Source organism: Arvicanthis niloticus, chromosome 1 (genome assembly GCF_011762505.2).
Source record: "Arvicanthis niloticus isolate mArvNil1 chromosome 1, mArvNil1.pat.X, whole genome shotgun sequence".
NCBI classification, from domain to species: Eukaryota; Metazoa; Chordata; class Mammalia; order Rodentia; family Muridae; genus Arvicanthis; species Arvicanthis niloticus.
Window position 1 is genome coordinate 150,350,821 of NC_047658.1, and position 20,226 is coordinate 150,371,046.

The following is a 20,226-nucleotide window of genomic DNA, read 5'->3' on the forward strand; positions in this document are numbered from 1 at the left end:
TCCACACATGCACTGGTATGCACACACACACACTACATGCCTAAATTAGCATTTACCACCAGCACTCTAGCAGGTTCACTACAAAGGAAAACATGAGTTGTAAGTCTTGGTCTTCATAGATCCACTGAAACACAGGATACAGCTGTGTTTCACAACCCATCCACAACAGCTGTACACACAGCTGTGGTGGTTCTGAGGAGGCAGACACTGAGCCAAGAAGAAGATAATTTTGTTACGGAGCAAAGCATTTCAGTATGAGGCTGGTAGGATTTTATAGGTGGTGTAGAAAGGCAGGGCGTGTCATCTGGAGGACGTCAGATTCCAGGACTACTCATCTCCCCAAAGTTGGCAAGTGTTCCCAGCACTGTGAACCAGGACTATCCTATGCCCCAGGGCAGTGCACAAACGTGCGTAGTTAAGGACTAAGTTAACATGACTGTGTTGTTTAATAAAAAGGCCCGCCATTCATCATAGCATCTCACCTGTAACATCTTCCTTCTTCCCTAGAAGCCAAAACTCATCCACCACGGCCAACACCTCAATAACGTCCCCCACGAAGAGTGGCAGCTCCTCTGAGACGCTAGGGCAGAAGTCAAAGATGGCTCGGACCACGGATCCAGGCTCCATGCTTCCCAAGCTGGAAAGGAAAAGCCGAAGCATGAGAGAATGGTGCTACTTAAGACATGCCACAACCGTGTTTCTTAAAACCTTACACTTAAAATAGAAAAATAACATAGGCATAAAATATAAAAATATTAAGCTGTTTCTATAAGATAATAATTTCTTCATGTATTTTCATCCAATTGTCAATGTAACTCTAGAATTGGGAAACAAACACCAATAACAACTCAAAACTAACAACAATAACAACCAAAAACTAATAATACACCCAAAGTGTAGAGACAGAGAAGATCTGAGCTGGGAACTCTGGCTTTCAAACCACCAGAAGTTGGGGGGTGGGGGAGGGAGGGAGGGAGGGAAATAACACTGTAGCATGTTTAAAGTTCTAGGCAATGTAGTACTTTTAAAATACAGTATTTAAAAGCCAGACTCCTTACATTACATACTGCCTTTCATCCATTTCCCACGATAACCCTAAGAGTAGGATGGTAAAGCCCTGTAAATGTAGATAATCTAATTCGCCCATAGATACAGAGTTAGCAGCAAGCCAGGACTCACTGGGGCATCCCATGCAAAACAGCATAACATGGTCTGATGCCAGCAGCAGAGTCAGGACTCACATACACACCAAGATTTAAAACCCACAGAAAAACAGAAGTCCACAAAAAGAATGAGAAAGTGCCAGAGATGATGTCTCCAGGGGACATTTAGTACTGGCAGATTGAGATTTGTTTCTGGTTTGAAGAAGCCTGTGGTCTAACCTGCACTGTCTCAGGTATGCACTCTCACAGATGATGGGTCCATTGCTCTCATGTGGGGGGCTGGAGACCTCAGGATGTGTCTGCACACTAGAAAGTGAGGATGAGGGAGTGTGTTTACCTGGGAGCGCTCAGCCTCAGCCAGGATCAGACACACATTCTCTAAATTCCTTCCCAGGGGCTTCCCAGGGGGCAGCTCAAGCTCACCAGGCTGGCCAGGGCCCAAGTGGTTCTTTAATTTCCTCAAAGACTCACTTGGTGTTGTTGAATACAGAAAAAATGTTTTCATCTCACATGATTAACCTCATCAAAAGCACCAAGTCGGGCCAGTGAGATGGCTCAGCTGATAAAGATGACTGTCACCAAGCCTGGTAAAACCTGAGTTTGATTCCTAGGACCTGTGACAGGAGAGAGCAGGAGGTGGAGGGCTGGAGGGACAGTACAGCAGTTAAGAGCTTACTGCTTTTCCAGGGGACATGATCCCAGCATCCATGTCAGGAGGCTCACAGACACTTACAGTTCTAGCTCCAGGGAATGCAAAGCCCTCTTCTGGCCTCTGGGGTACCATATACATGGGGCACACACACACACACACAAAGTAAATATGTGAATATAAATAATTTAAAAGAACCAAATGTCTAAGGTAAAGAAAACAATAAGACAGCTATAACTATTGCTTGTGACTTTCACTAGTGTGAAAAAAATGTAGGCAGCATCTAATAAAAGGCTTGGTATATTGGTATTTTAATCATGCTACACAGTTAAATGTTACATATTTGACTTGTAACAGTGGGTCAAAGTAGCTCATTCTTGTGTTACTGTTTTGGTTTTGGTTGTTTTTTCAATAGTGAGATGACGGGGACCACAGCAAAATCAAGAAGTGGTGACTGCAGTCCCTGTTCCCCTTCCTGCCACAGGCTTCCCGATTTCGTAGATCTCTGAGTTAAGAGGCCAGACCAGTCTGCAGAATGAGCTCTGGGTAAGCCAGGGATACACAGTGAGAACTTGTTTCAAGAGAGAGAGAAAAAAAAAAAAAGAAGCAAACCCCAAACCTGATATTTATATAAATACACTCTGAGGAGATTGTGAAGTGTACATGTAAAACACTAGGTTCCTATAGCGATGGAGAAAATTCAAATCCCAGCTTTCATATTCGTTAGCTTATTCACCCTGAACACACTGAACTCTCGGGTCTTCCGTTTCCAGGACTGAGAAACGAAGCCATTAATCCTTTCACAGGGATCACCATGAGGATGACTGTAGTGATAAAGATCAGTGACCAATACTTACACAGTGCTTCCTCATGCCACACACTGCACGGCATTCCACATCAGTGAGTCCTCACGACAACCGACCTGCCCGTGGGTTATTGGTTCCCATGTGGCAGATGAGAACACAGGCTCAAAGAAATGATAACTCCAAGTCACATAGTAAGTCCCACAGAATGGGAATCCAAATCTGTCTTCCCCAAAGCCTTATCCAGGATGCTGTGTGAACGTGCCGAGGACACAACAGGCACATAACTGTCTTCAGTTACTGGCAGTTACAGCTTCTCAGTAAACACTAGCTTATGAAAACTCATCTCTATAGCTAACTACAAGTTCAAATCTGTGTCACTGGGAACCAGAGGAGAAACTGTCTTCGAGTATAAACACTTCAGACCTTCTTATTTCAACATGGTTAATCTAATTTTGACCAGGTTTGTATATAGGCACATAGGGCCAAGTGTGACGGCAGTGCCTGTCAATCCCAGCACCCGAGAGAAAGACACACCTTGTGCCTCCCTGACGTCATCCAAAGATCCTGAGTGAACATGGATTACTCAGCTGCTGGACGCAGGCTCAGTCTGTACGCGCTGCACTGCGTTTAATGAACTGCAGTCCTAGACAGTTACAGAGCCTCAGGCCTTTCTTGGTGCTGGCCTGCTTCCAGGTCAGCTGATCTCATCCAACAGCTTCATTTAAAAAAAGATTAATATATTTTATCTTATGCATACGGGTTTTTACCTGTATGTGTGCCTAGGCACATACCAAAAGAGGATATCAGATCCCCAGAACTGGAGTTACAGATGGTTGTAAGCTGCCATGTGGGTGCTGGGAATTGAACCCAAGTTCTCCAGAAGAGCAGCCAGTGTTCTTAACCTCTGAATTACCTTCTTAGACACCCTTCCCACTCAGTTTTTCTACCCTTTTACTTTTTTTTTTTTTTTTTTTTTTTGAGACAGAGTCTGACTGTGTAGCCCTGGGTGAAACTCACTATGTAGACCAGGCTAGCCTTGGACTCATAGAGATTCACCATCTTCTGCCTCCCAAGTGTCAGGGCTAGTGATGTGTGGCACCATGCCCAGTTCAATCCAACTTCTAGTTTACTGTCTACAGTACCAACATTTCTAAAGTTCTTAGGTAGATAAAAGCAGACAATCTCAGGAGGGCAGGCCGGCACTCCTCTGCAAAGGTGAGGGACACAAGGTGGCCCTGGAGGTGGGGTTCAACAGTTTTCATGAACTCTGAGGTCCCTTTCTTATTTTCTGGCTGTTTTCCAGGCATCTGAAGTTGTCAGATGTCAGATTTCTGCAGAAGGGTAGTGTTTTCTTTTGTTTTGTTTTTTAAGCAGAAAACCAAGCATAATATTTGGCAAATCTCTTAGCCATCTATGTTATTAAAACGAGTCCTCAGGTTGGGCCAAGATGGCCATAATTTTCCTGTATGTTTTCTCCAAGCTCTCACTGTCTGACTGAATGCATGGCTCGTTCTCTGAGCTGTTAGGTAAGGGATGGGCCTCAGCCCACTCATTTCTTGCCCTTTAGCCTCGTAAGCTGAAGAGTTAAGCATCCCTCTTGGCTCCTGTTCACAGTATGGGAAAATGACTCACACAGAGGAGAATCTGGCTCAATAGAGCCATTTACTGACTGACCTCTTACTCTGCAGGAATGAGTATGGAATCCCAAGAGACACACACCCTAGAAGGGCGCAGAAACCACAGCTCTGTGATTCATGTGTACAGCTAGGAGGCAGGGTTTGCCTCCCACTTTACTCAGGTGATGGACACTCCCTGAGTTGATCCCGCCCCGAACACAATCTAAGAAGCACCTATTGCCACCCATGCTGGGGCCATTTAGAAGATAGCGAGTGCAGCTTAGGACTTAATCATTAGTGGCTTCTGTAAACTATTCCAACTCCAGATAGAAGTTTATGGAAGAAACTACAGGACAGATGGGCTGAGGGAAAGCTGGGAGATTACTGTCCAATACAGCACCCTGTCAGGGACATCAAGATGTAGAACCCCACCCCTCCCGACCAGTGAACACCTATTTCCTCCTCTAAAGAGTCGAAACATAAATGTCCTCAGAAAGATGACTCTCCAAACCCTTGTGGAAGGTAACCGCCAAAGGAGGCTGTGAAGGAGGCGGCTTTTGCCCATTTGTGTGCAGGCAGGCAGAAGTGCAGGCAGGCAGAAGTGCAGGCAAGGAAGGCATAAGTAACGAACAGAAGCTGGTTGGAATATCTGAAACCACTTATACCTCAGACTGGAGTTCTGCGCACCTAACAGTAAACCAGCCATCTCTGGTGTAAATAGTTTCAGTCTCCAGTTTGTCTAGGTCTAACAGGGTTTTGGGGAGTGTGGGGTGAGGAGGTAAGGGGGCGGGGACAGCGTGAGCCCTCCAGGTCAAGCATGGGTACCCAGGGCTTTTTCTTCTGAATAGCCCAAAGGACACTAAGAAGAGCTACCACCTGAGTGTCCACCATGTCACATGCGCCAGACTGAGCCTGCAGCGTCTACCACACTGGTCAGCAAGGCTCATATCCCAGCACGGTCACTTGGCAGTTCACCCAAACTCAACAGCTAAGGACCAGCTCACCAGAGTTCAAGCCTGCGGGCTCCTAGGCTCTTGTTCTTCTTACTAAAAACACTGCTCTTCTTAAATCACATCTGTCTTTCCTTCAAAACCCGCCAATCCATCACTTCCCCTGTTGAGGCCCACACTGCCCTGCTTGGGGGCCACTGTGTCCCGGCTGCTGCTCCGGTCCTCGGGTCAGGGTCTAGCAAGAGAAAGAGTGGGGATGGAGGGGAAGAGATGCAAAGAATGGAGATAAGACAGAGGTTCTGATCAAGTCTCAAGACTCCTTTATTGAAAGGAAATTCGGGGTATTTATACGCTTTGCCACGTGCCTTGCAGGCGTGGATACCACGTGCGCCGTGGCCTTGCAGCTGGGGGCACTAAACAGCAAAACAAGATCTGTGGGATAAACAAGATGTTTATCAGAGTGTGCTCAGCTCTTGTAGGCTGTTGAAAACAAGTCTCTAGTCAGGGTATATGGCCTGAGATGGCTGCAAAGATGATAGCCGCCTTCTGCTGGGAGTCGGCTCCCTACAGTCCCCTTTTCAGGTTCTTCAAGATTCGGTCAGGAACGGAGGTAGGAAGAATGGTACACTCACCACCAAGGTTGTAGCACAACATCTGACCACAGGGACTTTATCATCTACTCTCTGGCCCTTACCCATTTACCATTTGTTATTTTTATTATTACAAAAAAATTCAAAGAAATGTCCATCAAACTTGGGCATATGTGTCTTAACCAGAATTCTTTGCTGATGTTTTATTTCTAATTTTTAAAATTATTACTAATTTTTTTAGATATGCCAAGATCTTACTTTGTAGTCTCGGCTGGTCTTGAACTCATGACAATCCTTTTGCCTCAGGCTCCCCAGGTGAGCATATAGGCATATGCCACCACACTCACATCTACATCTGTTTATTGTTTGTTTTCTTAAATTAGGACCTTTTCCTCTTAGCCAAAATTACAATTCTTTTCTGCCCACTAAAATATCAGTGATTAATCTTTTCCTAAGTCTCAATTTTTACATTAGTTGCTTAGGATTTAAATTCTTCCTCTGTTCTATAATTTATTAACATAGTCAACAAAGATTTATCTAGCCAGGCAAAACAGAACCTTGGCTGCAGACCAGTCATTGGATAGCCTTTTAACACAATTCTCGAAACAGTGCTCTTCTGGCCACGGAGGGGCTGAATAGCATTCAGATTCCAATCTGCTGCAGCAAATGATCTAACCTCCGTCCCAGAGCAGCTTGCTGCTGAGAACCTACACACTAACCCCAGAAGGAAACAGTCTTATCCATCTAGCATTGATTCCCAACCTGGGGATCTCGACCCCCACAGGGGTTGAGTATCAGATATCCTGCATATCAGATATTTACATTATAACTGTAACAGTAGTAAATTACAGTTATGAAGTAGCAATGAAATAATTTTATGGTTGGGGGTCACCACATGAGGAAGTAACTGTATTAAAGGGTTGCAACATTAAAAATGTTGTTTTTTGATCTAGGAGGAGAGCATGTCTTAAGTCTGCAGTAATTGTGTGTGCGTGTATATGTGTGTATGTGTGTGCTATGTGTGCAACTGCATATGTACATGTATGTGTGTGTACATGTGCCAGAGACAAGAGGTTGAAGTCAGGTATCCTATATTTTTTAGTATTTTTTATATATTAGTTATTTATTGAATGTGTATGCATGTGTGGTATGTGTATGTGTGGACGCATGCCACAGAGCACAGACACATGAGAGGACAACTTGCAGGAACCACTCCTCTCCTTTCATCATGTGGGTTCTAGGCATGAAACTCAGGTTGTCAGGCCTGATGATATACACCCATGCCCACTTGGCCACCTTCTGGACCCTTTTCTCCTTATCTTTTGAGACAAGGCTTCTCTCTTAGCTCACTGATTAGACTTGATTAGCTGGCCAGCAACCCCACCCCGCCCCCAAGTACTGGGGTTACAGATGCACGCCACCACCCTGTTTTTTTATGCGGTTGATCTGAACTCAGGTCCTCATACTTGGACAAGCACTTTACAGTGTTCCCTAGGGATATTCTAACATTTATTATGGGCCAACGCCTCTTAATTCAGGCTTGCTCTAATGGCATTCCAAGAACATTCAAAATGTATAGGAGATGGGCTAGTCCTGGAACCCAAAAAGCTTAGTTTAGTGGCCCTCAGCTGTCCCTTCCCAAACACGTTCTTTTTTTTTTTTTTTTTTTTTTTTCCCTCTTCCCTTCTCCCGCTTGCTCTGGCCCTGCTTGCTCCAGCCCAAAGGCTTATTTATTTATTATATGTAAGTACACTGTAGCTGTCTTCAGATACCCATAAAAGTGCGTCATAGCTCATTACAGATGGTTGTGAGCCACCATGTGGTTGCTGGGATTTGAACTCAGGACCTCTAGAAGAGCAGTCACTGCTCTTAACCACTGAGCCATCTCTCCAGCCCCCAAACACGTTCTAAGAATGCTAATCTTGGTGATTCGAAATACACTGGGCTACAGTTGTTATGAATTCAAGGAAGGTTATGAAGCACATTTCCCTCTTGGAGGGGCACAAAGATACTGGTACAATAAAGACCATGGCAGTTGGGAAAGAAGCTTCTTTAGTTATATATCTTTAAACTTGTCTACGGACTGGAGAAATGGTTCAGCAGCTGAGACCAATTGCCGTTCTTGTAGTGCACCAAAGTCAGAATCCCAGCACCCCTGTCAAATGGCTCACAGAGGAATTACATGTTCTTCTGGCCTCTTAAACATCTAGGAGCATGTATGCATACACATACATACACACATACATACATACATACATACATACACACACACATACATACATACATACATACATACAAATGCATATTCACAAATAAATTTGGGCCAGGTGTGTTGACACATGCCTTTATTTCTAGCACTCAGTAAGGCAGAGGCAGGCAGATCTTTGTGAGTTTGGACCAATTTAATCTACACAGTGAGTTCCAGAACAGCCAGGGCTACATAGAGAAACCCTGTCTCAAAACAACATCAACAACAGCAACTAACCAACCAACCAAACCTACTGGGACCCTCGTTTGGCCACATTTAATTTTTTTTTTAAACTTTGTTCCACCCTTCTTGAGGTATTTAGTAATCCTACCCAATCAGAATAGGCCAGGGGCGGGGCCCAATAAGAGTGGGGTGGGGGTCTTGAGCTGGACCCTCCTGCCTAGACTCACTCATTGTTCACAAGCCATCACTATTCTGAACAGCAGGTTACCAACCACATTTAAACGCTTGTCATCACTGTTTCCTCTGAATGCTACCCATCTCTCCCGTGCAAGGCCCCAGACTTTGTCTACCATCTTGAAGATTTATGCGACACTAGATTGGGCATGTAAACATTTTTGTTCAAATGCACAATGATCAGGACTTTATTCGAAACTCATCAAACAATACTGCAGAAAAAACATCAGTGTGTCAGGTTCTAAACACTGCATCTTAGATTTAGTTGGCAAAGACCATGTTTAGCAAATGAATGTTTTAGTCTTTGATGTACAAGCCAGATACACACTAAGCTGTAAAAAAGGAAAAGTTTCCTACTGCTTGAAAATACCAGTTTAAGAGTAAGATTGTAGAAAACAAACAAACAAAAAAAAAAGCAAGTAAGCAAGCATAGATCTTCAATAAAAGAACTGGCTCTCCTGCAGTATTCCTATTTACTTCATAGGCAGTTACTGGTTATGCTATAGAATCTAACTGTTGCAGCACGAAAAGCCAACTATTTAGGGAGGAGGACAAAAAAGCAATGTACGTAAGGCATCTTTTTAAAGATACAATAAGCATAATAGTATCTTAGGAAGACGAGGTAGGAATTACTCAAGGTTTGCTTGGGTCTCACTGGATAAAAACAATGGCCTAAATCCCTCACTCCTGTGTGTGATTCTAATACTCAGGGAACATAGAACATTCAAAAGTCTCTATTTTATGTGTGTGCATGCTTTCCCTGCTCGTCTGTCTATGAACATTTGCACCACAGCCCAGAAGAAAGTGGATCCTCTGGAACTGGAGTTACAGATGGCTGTGAGCCGCCACGTGGGCAGGGGCTGTGAGTGCAGGGCCTCTGGAAGAGCAGCCAGTGCTCTTAACCTCTGAGCCACCCCTCCAGCCCTGGATATGTGAAAATTAAAGCTATAAACGTAAAATAATGAAAATATTCAGAAATAGGATTTTACAGCATGCCATGTAACACATACTATTGTTTGACCCTTTTAAAGGGAAAGGAGCAGTAACACAGAATACTGCACAGATGAACTGGGAGATGCTGTGCTACACAAGACAAGCAGACACAGGGAGAAACACTACCGGATCCCACTCATATGAAGTACTCGGAGCAGACAGAGAAATGGCATTAAGTGGGTAACAGCCGTTCAGTTGGCGAACACAAGAAAGTTCTGGAAGTGGATGGTAGTGAATTAATGGTACGAGACTGTACACTTAAAATATTCAAAATGGTAAAGCAGATATTATATTCATTTACTACAAGATCAACATGTTTAACATGTTATAAAATGTGATTTGAATGCAAAAGAAGGCCTGGGAGACTGATTATTTTTAATAAGCAACATATCCACAAGCCTGGACACTATTAAAGATCTGAGATCATGAGCTGTAAACTTTCACCCAGATAGATACTGATATCAACTAGCCTAATGAGTAATTTCCAACATTACTTTGGGGTAAAGGTCTGAACTGGGTACACACTGTGGTTACAGAACACCAGCCCCTCCAAATCTGTTCGCCAGCCTGCTCTGTGCCCCAAGGCAACCTCAAACACCAAATCCAGGTGCTTGCCTCTGGATTCCTGCTAGCTTCCACCAATGAGAAGGGCAAGGCAGAGGCAGGAGAAGCTGGGTCCACGAACAGGATACCAGGGATCTAAAGACAGAGGCAGGAGAAACTGGGTTTCCCTCCCTGCTGGACTGACTTGGTGAGGCACCCCCTCAAAGGCTACAGCCAGGAGACTTTCTCCACATAGCACTTCCTGTCCAATAAAGTAACTATTCGATCCCCTGGCCCTGGAGTAGGGTGGCTCCCGGTTAGCCTTGGTGTCAAGTCAATGCCTTATTATTTTCCCTAAACCTGTGCATTCTAAGTTGGACTTCCTCAAATCCTCAGACTGGAGTATACTCCCTGCTTCTGCTGGGACCCAGGGTGAGACAGGCCCAAAGGATCCCTAGAGTGCTATGCATGGCGACCATGTATTGGGGGACAAAAAAGAAACCTAGAGTATAGGAAAGCATGGGTAGTCTCATGAGTCCACTACTGTAAATCCAAGAGAGAGAGAGAGAGAGAGAGAGAGAGAGAGAGAGAGAGAGAAAGAAAGCACAAGGACATCAATCATCAATTTTGAAGGTTTAAAAACACAGTAGAGGCCGGGCGGTGGTGGCGCACGCCTTTAATCCCAGCACTTGGGAGGCAGAGGCAGGCGGATTTCTGAGTTCGAGGCCAGCCTGGTCTACTGAGTGAGTTCCAGGACAGCCAGGGCTATACAGAGAAACCCTGTCTCGAAAAACCAAAAAAAAAAAAAAAAAAAAAAAAAACACAGTAGAGGTCAGGAGAGATGGCTCAGAGGTTAGCAGCATTGGCTGTCCTTGCTTGTCCCAGGTTTGGTTCCCAGCACCCACACAGTGAGTCACAACTGCCTATAACTCTGGTTCCAGGAGATCCAAAGTCTCCATAGGTGGCCCATGTGCACGTGGTACGTATATATACAAGCAGGCAAAACACCTATTATTTACTGGAAAAATCCGTTTTTTAGTTACAGTGTGGCTTGGCCCTAGCACACACATTAAATCCACGAGTTTTCTGCTTGAATACTGTAATCAGGATTAAAAGTCAACCATAGCACTTAAAAGTCATCCCAGCACTTGGGAGGCAGAGGCAGGCAATTTCTGAGTTCAAAGCCAGCCTGGTCTACAGAGTGAGTTCCAGGACAGCCAGGGCTACACAGAGAAACCCTGTCTCGAAAAACCAAAAAAAAAAAAGTCAACCATAGGTCAAGAGGTGACTCCAGCAACCAGCTGACAGGAAGTAAACATGGGATTAGTAAGGAAAAACCATAGAGATTAAGAGGGAGTCAGGAGGACAGATAGAGCGACGCACAGGAAGTAGATGGGAGGGATGGTTTGAAAGACGCTTTTTGGAGAGCCATTCAGAAGGTCAGCTGGGTGCTTCCTCTGCCTCTCTGAATAGCAGGTTTTCACCCCAGCATCTGGGTCCCAAGTGTTCACTGGTAAAATTGAATAATTGAGATTTTTTTTAAAAAAAAAAAAAAAAAAACATTCAAACACACAAACTTAAAAAAAAAAACTTAAAAAAAATATTAGTGCCTAGGCTTTTTCTCACTCTCCCCTCAAAACTTAGCCATATATTCATTCTCTCAGAAAGTGTGGTGACACCTTCTACATCTAGAACAAATTCTCTAGAGGGGTGTCCCTGACTGAAAGGCCTGCTGTCCTCCTCCCTGTCTGGGTATGATTTACGGAGGGGGATCTTGAGTTTTCCCAAGTTTTATAACTGAATTCTCCAGGAAATACGACCTTCAGGGAAACCACTTAAAAGATGTCAGGCCTCTCCTGACAACACTGCTAAGTGTTTCTCCTTTCTGTGGCAGATCAGCGGTGTCAGAAAACGAAGCCTAAAGCAGCTTCAGGAAGGAAGGAAATGAGAGAGCCTGGGAAAGCAGCGTTTCCTCCACTGCTCCGCCTCAGACACAGCTGTCGCTGGATAGGGAGGTCAGCACTTGCTGCCAGGCGATTCCTCAAGGCAGGCATCAACAGATGAACAGCAAAAGTTACCTACAGACTGTGGGGACCCCACTGAGCGGGAAAGGGGGTGTCACCACAGCTCTAGTGAACTCTGGCTCTGCAGCCTGTGGGATGCTGAAGAACCAAGGAACCACACTCTGCCTGGGAGGGGATGACTAAGAAACTAAGGAAGAAACGGCACATGAACCCAACGCGTGGACCTGAGGCGTGGACCCCTCCTAACCGTTCAACTGCAACAGTTGTCACATCTCAACTTGTCCCAAGGAGGAAGGCAGCATTCTCAGCCAAGGGGACAGGGTAGGGCACTGAGCTCCTGCCAACCACGGAAGGGCCCTTCAGTCCTCACATCTGACGTGACACCACGAAGGTCCCCTGAAAACTGTCCTGTCAGGTTTCCATCCCACACCCCGTGAGCAGACACGTCCCTCTCTTTCTAGTTTTAATCTCTTTTTTAAAAGAACTTGCCCATCCCCCTTTGCACTGATAGTCTCTTTTGAAGGAAACCATGTAAATGGAGGCCCCATGGTTAGTGTTTCGAGACCTACATTTTAAGACATTTATGGGGAAAAGCTTTTTTCCAAATGACTTAACCTAGGAGCTCCTTCAGTGTGCTCTCAGACTGACGTTTCTTAAATCATGTGTGAGCCTCATTTATGAGTGGAAATTTAAGAACCACTGACTCATAGCTAGGTAACAGGGACATGTCTGAGCTGGGCAGCTTAACGACACATTTAAATCATGGGTTCCATGATGGTGCAGATGTAACACGCACAGAATCTATAAGATAGCGGTTGCACAAGTCAAGACTAAGGTGAAACTCTGAAGTGAAACTTGAAGGTGTGGCCACAGATAACAGCCCTGTACAAGTGAAAACAGGCATCTCAGAGATTTCAGATTTTCAGGAGAGGCTCAGAGAACGTCTTCCACGGTGCTCCAAGCAAGGAGGACACCTGTTACTAAGATCTGGGACACAGGCATCGAGTTTCTTTATCTATTTACTGGTTCAAGGTGAGCTAACCTTTCAGCCTCAGAAGATTTAAAAGACAAGGAATTTCTTTATCCTCCAGCCCAGGTCAGCCTGTGAAGTATTCTTGATGTTTTGGGAGAAATAATCAAAGAAGGAAGGAAGAAAACTGTAGATTTGGACAGAAAGAACATGGAGAGACCCGTCTGGCTGGAGTTAAAAATATCTGCAACTATTTCCAGGAAAGGGAATTTAGGTCATTATAAGGAGTACCGATATCCAAGCACCCTGGAAAACAGGCTCATAGGTTTACACAAACAACAAGAATGACTACTGGCCTCTTACAGAAGCAGAAGTCACCACGCTGGACAGAAGTAGGGAATCTCTGGTAGCTTCTTTTCAAGGTGAACGAGGAACTATACCAGGATGCAACAGACCCAGTAGATGGCTTAGACAGTAAAGAAGGACTTAAAGTCTTAACACAGGATGACCAGCCTTGCCCTTCCCCCCACACACAAAGGGACCATGCCTTATCAACAAAGTATTTGGGAAACCCAATAAAGCTATGCTATTTCAAAGTCTCAGTACACATTCATTTATTACAATTTTAATGTAAGTTTTAGTTATTAGTAATAACTGAATAAAACATACAAGGAGTTAGCAATATTCCATATGATTTGGTAAGAGTAAGGAAGGAGATGTGGTTGTAATTACTTTAAGGTAAATTTTACTAAGATGAGGAATACTCTGGCGTCTCTGACAAAGAACTGCAAGGTCTGACCATGCAGGACAGCATCTGCTGGAGAAGGAAAATGGTCAAGTGGGGTCTGACATTCACACAAGACCAAGGTGAGTAGCAAAACAAGGACGGGCCAGGCCTGGTTGCATGTGTCTTTCTTTAATCCCAGCACTTAGGAGGCAGAGGCTGGGAGTTCAAAGCCAGCCTGCTCTACACAGTGAGTTCGAGACCAGCTAAGGCTACACAATGATATCCTATCTCAAGCCATGCCCTTCCCCCTTCCAAAAGAAAAGAACTGAAGAGGAAGATAAAGTCTAACCCTCCTAGGGAAGGAGGGGGGTTCTACAGTGGGGACAGGGTCACCTCACATAAATGGTCATTTCAAAGTGGGCAACAACATGCAAGAAACTGATTAATCTGGGGCTAGCATTTTTTTTAAATCTTTTTTTAACCTTTGCTTTTATTTCACGTGTTTGGTGTCTTGTCTGCCTGTAAGTCTGTGCATCGCATGCATGTAGTGTCTGCAGAGACCAGAAGAGGGTGTCAGATCTCTTGGGACTGGAATTAGAAACTGCTGTGAGCTCTGGGAACAGATAGGCTGGAGGGGCAGAGCAGGCAGAGCAGGCAGAGCAGGCAGGGCAGGCAGGGCAGGCAGGGCAGGCAGGGCAGGCAGGGCAGGCAGGGCAGGCAGGGCAGGCAGGGCAGGCAGGGCAGGCAGGGCAGGCAGGGCAGGCAGGGCAGGCAGTGTGCTCTTAACCGCTGGGCCATCTTTCGAGCTATCACATTATCATAATAGCAGTTGGGATAAGATCAAGCTAGAGAAAACAGGAAAAGGTTTAGATCACAGACTGTCATGATAGAGAACAAAAAAAAGTGCTTTAATTATGTTACAGATACTAATGGTTATGCCTGGCGGTTGTCACAAGCTGAAAAGCTAATTGCCTTACAAATAGAAAATGCATATAATCACTGCCAGCTAGTTAACTGTGTCCTAGAGCAGAGGTTGCAACCTTCCTAATGCTGCGACCCTTTGCTACAGTTCCTCATGATGTGGTGACTCCAACTATAAGGTTATTTTTGTTCTTACTTCATAGCTGTGATCTTGCTACTGTTATGAATCATCATGTAAATATCTGTGTTTTCCAATGGTCTTAGGCGACTCCTATAAATGGGGCGTTGGACCCCAAGGCTGAGAACCACTGTTCTAAAGCTTCCAGAGTTCTGTTCTGGGGCCAGCTAGCAACTGGCACAGTGATTCTTGATCAGACACTGAAGGCGAAAGTTCATTATTTTGTTCTGTCTAGTTCTACATACCAGTTTGTTTTGCTTTTACAAAAACAAGTAAGGGGGCTGGAGAGAGAGAGATGGCTCACAGGTTAAGCAGTTCATGCAGAGGACCAGGGTTCGGTTCCCAACATCCACATGATGGCTCACACCAGTCCTACCCCAGTTCCAGTGAGTCGATAGCTCTCTCCTGACTTTTCCAGGGCATAGGCATGTATGCAGTGCACACACATGCAAGAAAGCAACACACTCATACATTAAATTAAAAAAAAAAAAACAAGTACATCTTTCAAGAAAACTTTAAAAAATAAAAATGAATAAATGGTTGATATTTAGCAATTTTTTTTCTGTATCTGTTGAGATGAGCACTTGCCATCCCTTATTCTAAGAATGTGGTAATTATATTTTCAAACGTTAAACATTTTGAATTCTTGGGCTGGATGCTAGCCAGCCCTTTTCAAACTGAAAGTTTTGAGTTGAAAGTATCTAGAGATTTTTGTACTATGCTCCCAATGGATAATGATCTATAATCCCAACTCTCTCCCTGGTCTCCCACAATACTGGGATCAACCTCGTACATGCAAGCTACATTCCCAGCCTGTCTGCCTCTTTCCTTTTAAGAGACCTTGACAGACTTAACATATAGGAGTCTGGCTAGACTCATAAACTGAACAGGGAAAGGTATCTTCCTCCTCTGTCTCACCTCCTCCCACTCTGCAGCCCCTCCCCGCTGGCCCCTGGCAAACACTAGTCTAGTTTCTGTACAGCTTTGTCTCTTTCTGCACAATTCAAGTTCAGTTGGCCCACACACTGTGAGGTCTCGATGCCATTCTCTAGCACTGCGTTTTCAAGGTCCTCATGTCATTTTCAAATGGAAAGTGTCAGTTTAAGGCATCGAGAACCATGATGCACAGAGCCAGGCCAGCTCCATGTGCATCTAACTCCATCTCTCACTACAGTTACAGGATGCAAAACAAGCCACTTCACTTTCCTGTGTCTTACTTTCTTCATGTGTGCAACGAGTTTACTATAATTGTAGTGACATTTAAATGAATTAATATATTTGAAGCACTCAGACCAGCACCTCATATAGATATGATCATCTGTATTGAGGAGAGTCAGTTGTGGGATGATATTCTCAAAATCTTTTCTTTTCTTTTGAAACATGGGGTCTTACCATGTGGCACTTGCTCTGTAGACCAGGCAGGCCTCCAACTCCTCCACCTGCTTCTGCTTCCCTGGTCTGGGATTAAAGGCATGCGCCACCATACCTGGCCCTCAAAATCTTTTCCATAGCACTGAGATATTACAAGGTCTTGAAAGATTCTGGGGCTGAAGAGACGGCTCAGTGATTAAGAGCACTTGCTTCTTTTGCAAAGGACCTGGGCTCAACCCCATGCCCCATATGGTAGCTCACAGCTGTCTCTAATTAGAGTCCCAGGGGACTCAAGACCCTCTTCTGCCTGCTTGGGTCCTGCATCCACATAAAGTAAAAATAAAGGAAAAAATAAGACAAATCTTTAGAGTAAAAGAAAGACCCTGAGAAGTGGGGGTGAGCTAACAAGTGCTGGCTTCCTTTGGGGATGAGAATGTTCTAGAATTAGTGGTGACATGGTTGGGAACGCACAGAAGCCACTGACTCATACTCGCTGGGAATTTTTATGGTGTATGATTATTTTACTTTTTAAAAATGGGTGTCTCTTGTATTTCAGCAATCTCAGTACTTTAATCAAGTGGCAGAGGCTTACACAGATTCTGCCTGAATATGGCAGGCATTTACACAGCTTAGTCAGCCCCACCTCTGAAACATTCTCTGAACTTCACATTTTAATGAATACTTTAGTCCTACAACTTATACCTGATCTAGGGTAGAAATGAGGGCAGCACAGGGTCTGGTGATTCGCATGTTCATCGGGTGGGGAGACATCAGGGAACCATTTGTTGGGGCAATGAGCTATCTCAGCAGACAAAAGCATCTGACTAAGGTTGTGAGTTCAATCCCTGGAACCCACGTGGTGGGAGAAAACTGATTGCTGCACATTTTCTTCTGTCTTCTATACATGTGCTATAGCAACACACAGACACACACACATACACATGCATGTGCACACACTCGTGCATGCACACACGGATAAATATTTTAAAAAGAACACTTTGTGTGTGTGTTGCTAAGTACTGATCCCAGAGCCTTATGCATTCTATACACTTGCTCCACCCATGAAATAGTGAGCAAACTTAAAATAGAAAACCATAATTACTCCCAAAATGAATTAATAACTATATAAATAACAGCATCTGACCCTTAAGCAAGAGAGCATTAATTTCCGTTTCTTCCTTCTTTTTCTGTGTTCGTGTGTGTGTGTGTGTGTGTGTGTGTGTGTGTGTGGTTTAGACAAGTCTTTGTAGCCCAGGCTGGCCTTGAACTCACTATGTAGCCACAGATGGCCTTGAACACTAGATCCACCTGCTTCCACCTTCTAAGTGCTGAAACCATTGGCCTGTGCCACAGCACATGGATGTGATATGACCCAAACCAGGGCTCCACTTGTTTTAGGCAAACTCACAGCTAACTGAGCCACATCCCCAGCCCCAGTTTTAATTTCTGACTCTGTGACGTCTCTAACTCTGTGACCTTGGGAAAGTTCAGCTGGCAATTCTCCAGAATGTTAGTTTCTTAATCTATAAATTAAGATAACAGTAATGTGCTTCAGTGTATGGCAAGGATTAAATCTGAGATGTCAGTAAACTTCTGGAACACCTCCTAACAAAAGGCAGCCGCTCAGAAAACACTGGCTGTGGTCATGACAGTCATAGGGGAGCAGGGAGGAGGGAAGGAGGGAGGAGGATCAGCATCACCCAGATTACCACAGCACAAACAACTGAGGTGAGACAGCATTTCTGGACGGGGCTAACTTCTCCAAACTGCAACTGTGTTCTTGAGCAGAGGAAGAAATGTGAGTCCTGTGGTTACAGGTCATGGGGAAAGAGCAACGGACACCCCTGTCTACACTGTGCGTTTGTACAACGCAGTAGATTAGTAACAGACCCACACAGATTTGGCAGTTGTCTACAAAGGAGACCCCTATATATGGGCCCAAGAAAACTTTTGCCAAATACCTTCTGGGGATAAAAGGAGGACATAAAATGAATTTATACACACAGACACACACACACACCCCTGAATTTCTAGGAAAAACACCAAGGCTAAGCAGTTAAGTCATGTAAACAGCAGTCTGACTCCATCTTCCTTTTCTGAGGACCTGCTGCCATGGACTCCAGCAAGTTGCCCACAAGCCTCATCCCACTCTGCCTTGTTTACCGCACTGTGGCTGGGAAAAAGCAAACCTCACAGTTCGTGCCTGGAGTTCTTCCACCCACCACTTGCAGTAAAACTCGTCCTGGGGCAGACAACCCTTGTTAAGATCTAGTCCCCAGCACAAGTTTGGCTTCACTCCCTGCCGCCCTTCATATACCCCAATCTGGCCATGAGGAGCTGCACACCTGCTTGCCCCGCTGCCCAAGTGAAAACACTATGAACTGAAACTCAGCAAAGCAAGGGTCTTCACTGCAGACCAAGAATCTGATGCAGCGTTCGTTACAGCCACACACCGGCTTGCAACTGGAGGCTGCTTCTCAACTCCTTACTTTCTGTATGGTATTGCATGGCTGCTTCCCTTGCTTAGCCATGGATAATGAATGTTTCTTAATTTGGGGATTTCAATTTTTAGATTATTTGAGCAAAGATCTCATACTGTACCCCCAAGCTAGCCAAGAACTCACTGGGTAGCCCAAGCTGACCTCAAACTTGTGGCAATCCTCCTGCCTCAGTCTCCCAAGTATAGGAGTATAAGCACATCCCACCATGCCCACCTGAAGTGCTTGGTATTTTTCATTCACTCTGCAAGGGGAAACAATGGTAACACAACAGATCACACCTGACTAAGACTCCGCTTGCAAATAATTCATTTTAATTTTGAAGCATGTCAAGTCATAATACGAGACCACTAACCCGGTTTGAATTTCATTTATGGAATATAAGAATAAACTTTAAATAAATACTGGTCAAATTCACTTGGAAGCTTTTCAGTGACTTCCTGTTAACTAATGCTTTAATCAAAGCAAAACTCTTGCTAAAATGACCACACTCCTTAAGGCTATAATCAGCTCATTGAACGTCTTTTTCTATGTCAATTAGTTTAACTATTTGGCTTGAAAACTAGATGAAAATACTGACACTGAGCCATTTTCTTCTCAGAACCTTTGAACCAGCGACAGATCAAATATAGCGAACTTCACGTATTACTTTAACACTGGTTTATTATTTTACAGAGCTATCGGGTAATGGACAGGCAGATGTAACACGCCACCCCCCCCCCAGAAACAAAGAGAGAAAGAAAGAAAGAAAGAAAGAAAGAAAGAAAGAAAGGAAGGAAGGAGAGAGAGAGAGAGAGAGAGAGAGAGAGAGAGAGAGAGAGAGAGAAAACGAACCTGATCTCTTCGTGCCCATAGTGATGCAGCTCCTGGAATTACTGCATCTCTTAGACACTGGTAGTAAGACCCTGTGCTACTGAAAGCCGTGGGCTCAGAACCTTCCTTGTCAGCAGCGTGATGCGTGGTTCTGTGAGCTGCTCAAGTCTCCAGGACCAGAGCAGGCACCTGCAGAGTCTGGTCCCAAAGCAAACTCACTTTCCTTTGCCCAACCCTCTTGGGATCCTCAGGGGCATTCTGGTAACAGATCTACAATGTCAGATAATAACATCCTGAAGAGGTCCTGGCACTGAGCCCAGGGAGTCCTTAAAGCAACAGAGTCCCTAAAGAAGAAAACCAGAGGCCTCCGTCCTTCCCACAGCTCCAGGGAACCTGAGAAACTTGCCAGATAGTTAAAAATGCTTTCAAGGCACAATGTATTGGCTGTCACACAATGTGATAATGTCACTCTGACACCTACAACACTCTAGAAGGCTCTTCAGAAATTACCTTGGGGAGAGACCAAACTATATGGGCCAGTGAATTTGGAACCTTCTACAGCAGCCATCAAATTAAACTAGCTTATTTTAGAAACAAGAGTGAAATTGTGCCAACTAAACTCTTTAGGAAAAAAAAATCCATCTCAGGACAAATGACCAGTTTCATCAACAAATAAATTGTAAGCAAAGTATTTCAATCTTAAATTTAGAACAAACAAATTTAAACTGTTTAAGAACTGTATGAAATGC

The 20,226-nt window shown here is 44.5% G+C and overlaps 1 protein-coding gene across 2 annotated transcripts in view; it reads right to left on the reverse strand.

Moving 5' to 3' along the window:
- Positions 1–20,226, reverse strand: part of Dnmbp (dynamin binding protein) — a 95,046-nt gene that overhangs the window by 64,403 nt on the left and 10,417 nt on the right. The window contains exons 1-2 of one of the 2 annotated variants that reach the window (XM_076921956.1): positions 5,239–5,419; positions 483–637 (exon numbers count right to left, since the gene is read on the reverse strand). In XM_076921956.1, coding sequence (XP_076778071.1) covers positions 483–627 — 145 coding nt within the window. In that variant the 5' untranslated portion in view covers positions 628–637; positions 5,239–5,419. Of the gene's footprint in view, positions 1–482; positions 638–5,238; positions 5,420–20,226 lie in introns of those variants that run through there. The other variant, XM_034506936.2, reaches the window with a different exon arrangement.